The sequence below is a fragment of the Littorina saxatilis genome, linkage group LG1 (assembly GCF_037325665.1).
Source record: "Littorina saxatilis isolate snail1 linkage group LG1, US_GU_Lsax_2.0, whole genome shotgun sequence".
NCBI lineage: Eukaryota > Metazoa > Mollusca > Gastropoda > Littorinimorpha > Littorinidae > Littorina > Littorina saxatilis.
Genome location: NC_090245.1, coordinates 27,422,326 through 27,427,325, shown reverse-complemented (window position 1 = coordinate 27,427,325; position 5,000 = coordinate 27,422,326). Strand labels below are relative to the sequence as shown.

The 5,000-nt window shown below is 44.4% G+C and overlaps 1 protein-coding gene across 1 annotated transcript in view; it reads left to right on the top strand.

Moving 5' to 3' along the window:
• LOC138965975 (protein APCDD1-like) overlaps positions 1-5,000 on the top strand; it is a 59,131-nt gene that overhangs the window by 36,907 nt on the left and 17,224 nt on the right. Inside the window, exons 3-4 of the mRNA XM_070338062.1 lie at positions 2,373-2,523; positions 3,213-3,683. Coding sequence (XP_070194163.1) covers positions 2,373-2,523; positions 3,213-3,683 — 622 coding nt within the window. The remainder of the gene's footprint in view (positions 1-2,372; positions 2,524-3,212; positions 3,684-5,000) is intronic.

Genomic DNA, 5,000 nt, shown 5'->3' with positions numbered 1-5,000 from the left:
GAGTACACCACTTGACGACGTAACCGCTGACACATGCCAAGGCTGTCGTTTAGCCCATAACCTCCGGGATTAACGCCTTTTTAGGGCCGGAGAGATATATGATAATATACTAGACGTCTGTCGACGGACCCCATTAATTGGGGATTAAACCAAGGAACTAGGACTTTCCAACAGTTTTCAGTGGAATTTCCGAATGAATTGTAACCCCCTGACTTCTCCTCACAGTGTAATAGTCGCCCCTACAAAAGCCAACAAGATGTAAAACAGTCTGCGTGTGTGATTTTTTGGCCTGATTTGGTTGACTTAATAATACAGCCAGCATGTAGGTCATTGGGGTGATAGATTTTAATCAGCCGTTGGGTGGAGCTTTTCGAAATGCCACAGACGCGTTTCATTGGCTTCTTGAATAAAACGGAAGCCTGTTATGTACAGACTCGGTCGATCCGCAGCCGTGGCTCTATGTTTGGAGTGGTTTGCTCTCTCTCTCTCTCTCTCTCTCTCTCTCTCTCTCTCTCTCTCTCTCTCTCTCTCTCTCTCTCTCTCTCTCTCTCTCTCTCTCTCTCTCTCTCTCTCTCTCTCTCTCTCTCTCTCTCTCTCTCTCTCTCTCTCTCTGTAATGTTGTAGTTTGTAATACTGTATGATTGCGATTGACGATTGTCCTTTTATTGTCTCTATTTTTATGTCTTAGTTTAGCAGGGACTGATTGTAAGACTAGGCGTTGGCCTAAAATCTCCATCCTTGAGTAATAAAGTTCGTTCGTTCTCTCGATCTCTCTCTTCTTTCTAGGTCTATCTGTCTCTGTCTGTGTGTGTCTTTCTGTCTGTCTGTGTCTCTCTACCTCTATTTATGTCTCTTTCTGCCTCTGACTGTCTCTTTTTCTGTCTGTCTGTGTGTATGTCTGTCTGTCTGTGTCTCTCTCACGCACACACATACACACACACACACACACACACACACTCTCTCTCTCTCTCTCTCTCTCTCTTTGTCTTTCTCCCCCCCCCCCCCCCCCCCATCCCTATCTCATCTTAGTTACTCTCAAGTTCTGATGGGATATCAACACGCGGTCCACACTCACCACCCATCCTCCCCACCCACGCAGCCACTCTGTCCACGGTCTAGTGATTTTGGAAAGATGAGGCTGAAGCCGCTGTTGTCACTGTCAAGTAAGGACAACGAATGACCTTCTTCACGGGATATGTTTACTGTCCGTATTTTTCGGGCTGCCCCTTAACCGTTTTCTACGTCTCTTTTTCCCAGGCTATCCGTTTATGTCGCTGTGTCTGTATGTCTTCTTCTCCTTCTCCCTTCATTCCCACTCCCACTCCACCGCATTCCCCGCCGATCCTTCTGATTAGTAACTCACGTGAGCTGCACAAGGTTCTATCAGAATGGGCTACGGTTGGCTACATACGAATATTCCTTGTATTTCTGACACAGAATCTGCCACATAACGTCAATTACTTGCACTAAAATAAATAAATAAATACCTATAAAATCAGTACATAAATAAATGAATAAAATGTATTTGTCTTGTCTTCCCATTCTTTCCCAGCCCCGCCCCCTGTCCCCCGCCAAAGAGAAAACAAACAAACAAACAAACAAACAAACAACAGTACACACAAAGGGAGGGGGGTGAACGGGAGGGTCTCTGAGGGGTAAGAAGGGAGCGTACATCCTTTTAACATAATTAGCCCGTAAAACTTCCCTCCCTTTGTCGCTCTTTTGACGTGAAGTCTGTGGTGAGGATTATGGAGCCGGAAACAGAATCTCACACAAGAAGAAACGGAGCACCAAGAGTCACAAAAGCTGGGATTACCAACGGGTCTGCTTCCCTACTGCGGTAGCCTTTCGCGGCGGAGGCAAATCCTGTAATGATCGCCTTATCCGATCTTGTGGACAGAAGAAATATGTTATGCTAGATTAGCAGTTCTCGGGAGGGGTATTTGGGTCCTGTGAGAGAGCGTGAAAGCGTATGTTTACGTCTGGTCGGCCGTGTTTTGGTGGGTAATACTATACGGTCTGTGTGTCTCGGGCTTTCTGTTCCGTTCACGGGTGCGTACTCAAGTGCTTCTTTGAAGTTGACACCAGACTGGGGATGCGCAGAGGGGGTGGGGGGGGGGGGGGGGTGTCAGTCAAATGAGAATGTCTTTTGTCGAAATATAGACCAAATGTTGTTTTTATAGTTGGTTTCATAGTTAGTTAGTTAGTTAGTTTGTTTCTTTGTCTTTTTGTTCGTTTGTTTGTTCATTTGGTTGGTTGGTTGGTTGTTTTAGTACTTATAATCTAATTTTGTCATATTGAAATACTTTCTGGGGAAACCTACAGGTCATTGATTGCACGATTAAATATTCTGGTTTTCGTTCTTGTTTCAGATGCGAGATACGATCAGGTCCGCAGTTTGTGCTGAGAAGTTACAAGTTTGAGGATTCCAGGTTCGAGTCCCGTCTGTACCACTACGAAGACCCCGACTGCAGCAAACCGCTGTACGCCATGGTGGCCACAGGGACGCACCATCTTCTGCAGGTAAGACTAGAGATCCTGAACTGCCTTACAGTTCAATCATTGGTGTCGTTTGATGTCAGCTTTCGGCAAAACATTGAAATTCGTTAACAATTGCCGAAAACTTTGTCGTCATTTCGGCAGATTTGCCGAATTATGTTAACGACAGGGGAAACGTTGCAACAAGGGCCTCTGAAAACTTCCCAAAATTGCCTCTCTTTTTTTTTAGGCCACTTCGGTAAATTTACTGAAGAAAAAAATCCCGGCAGCATCCCCACAATTGTACCTGTAACGAGAGGTCTCTCAGAGTAGAGAACACCTCCCCAATAAAGGACAGTTTTTCTTTTTTAGCTGGTAGTGAATAATTAAGTTCAATCTAGACGCCTATGGGTAGTCGATTGTACCAATTGGGTCAATGCTCTCTCCTCGGTACTGGTTGGTATTCATCTGGCTGCCATAAGGTTGAGTAGCTGTATGTTTCAGTCGCTATTTCTTTCTAAATAAAGACATAGATTTACAACCTCGTGTTCTGGAACAAACAAACGAAGAAAATCAACAAACAAACAAACAAACAAACAAACAAACTACTGTCCACAATTTTCCCGTTAACTCGGCATGTGTATAACTAGTAGTGCACATAAAGACCTCCTCTGTTGAGGTGTGTGTGTTTTTTTAATGCAATGAACCCCAAACCTTGGTTCACCACATTTCAGGAGTCGTGGGTGATACCAGGCACTATGGATGCCAGCTATCGCGTGGACGATGTCCATTTGGTGCCCTACACGCAGGAGGCTGCAGACCGGCTGCTTGGTCATCTGGGCCGTCACTGCAACGTCTTCGCCTCCACGACCTTCAAGCCCTTCCACAAGTATCCCATCATCAAGAACTTCTGGGACAAGTTCCCTGGGAGCGTCGACGGTTCGAAAACCAACGATTTTGACTGCAGTTCACCTTTGAACTACACCCTGAATGAGCTCCAACTGGTCAGGCTGGAAACACGCGTGCATCACCGCAGCCAGTCGACCAATCAGATCATAGACACGAATTCTGGGAATGCGGGTTCCGGGGCCGGGCCTCGGAGTGGAGTAGTGCGCGAGCTGTTGCTTGGCGACGTGCATACTGATATGTCCGAGAGGCAGAGACACCGACCAACCAGCTTCCAGGAACCGTTGCGAGATGCCCAGGTAAGGAATGCTAACTGGATCTGTTTATTCATGGTACGAATTCTTTTTTTACAATAGAAACCCTAGCTATATTAGGCAAATTCTGGAAAGCCTGTCTTAAGTTTGTGACGTTTTTTCAAAACGGCGTTCTCATGGAATTACTCCCAACGCTGAAAATGGTAACGCTTTTGCTGTAAAGAGTTACAATTTTAAAATGTTCTGTGGTGGTTGGAAGTTTACTTGTTTTCAAGGTATGAGAACATAATGTATTCAAGCATTACGGTTTTGTTAACGTAAATTTAAGATTTTGTGAATAATCGCAGAACTAACGGACAAAAAACAACTTTTCGGGTATCGGACCATTGCAAAACAAGAGAGACTTTCCTTTTTCAATACATTTTGAGTTACCATAATTATAAACTATTGACTTGCATCTGAAATGAGCACCTTATTAGAGAGAGAGAGAGAGAGAGAGAGAGAGAGAGAGAGAGAGAGAGAGAGAGAGAGAGAGAGAGAGAGACTTAGACTTAGACTTAGACTTAGACCATTTTATTCACATAAAGGGTAGACATTTTAGGCCATAGGCTTAATCTTACAATGTGCCCTTTACATTCACACAAACACATATTCACGCGTGCGCCCGACTAGAATCATAGAAACATCAAACATACAGTAATAATAAATGAGAAAAGTAGTAGAAAATACATGAATGGAACATCAATAAAGCAATTACAGAATGGAACATTAATTACGCAATCACACTTGCGCACTCACACGCAGGCGCACAAGAAGGAACACATATAATACTAATAATAATATACACACAACTAAGTGCCATTCAACAAGCACACAGTGAGCCTACCAAGACAGGTAGATTTAGCATTATGTAGGCATGCAGCAGTCAATATTTCAGAGTAATAAGATAATTATAATTAACAAAGCTAGCTACAATACCGGCAGCGTAACTTATGAAGACCTCAGTATGTGTTTCCTGAGGGAGGTTTTGAATGCGTTCAATGAACGGCACGTTTGTACATTCGAAGGAAGAGAGTTCCACAGTGAAGGTCCCACAAAAGCAAAGCTAGTTTTGTATAGATCTATGCGAGTCCTTGGTAATATATATATAGATTTGTTTGACACATAGCGCTCGGAAGCTTTAGTCAAGAATGCATTTAGGTATGGTGGGAGAGAGAGAAAGAGAGAGAGTGAGAGAGAGAGAGAGAGAGAGAGAGAGAGAGAGAGGGGCCTAGGGAGGGAGAGAGACAGAGGGAAGGAGGGAGAGAGTGAGAGAGGGAGGGAGGGAGGGATGGAGAGAGAGAGGGGGGCAGAAAGAGAGAG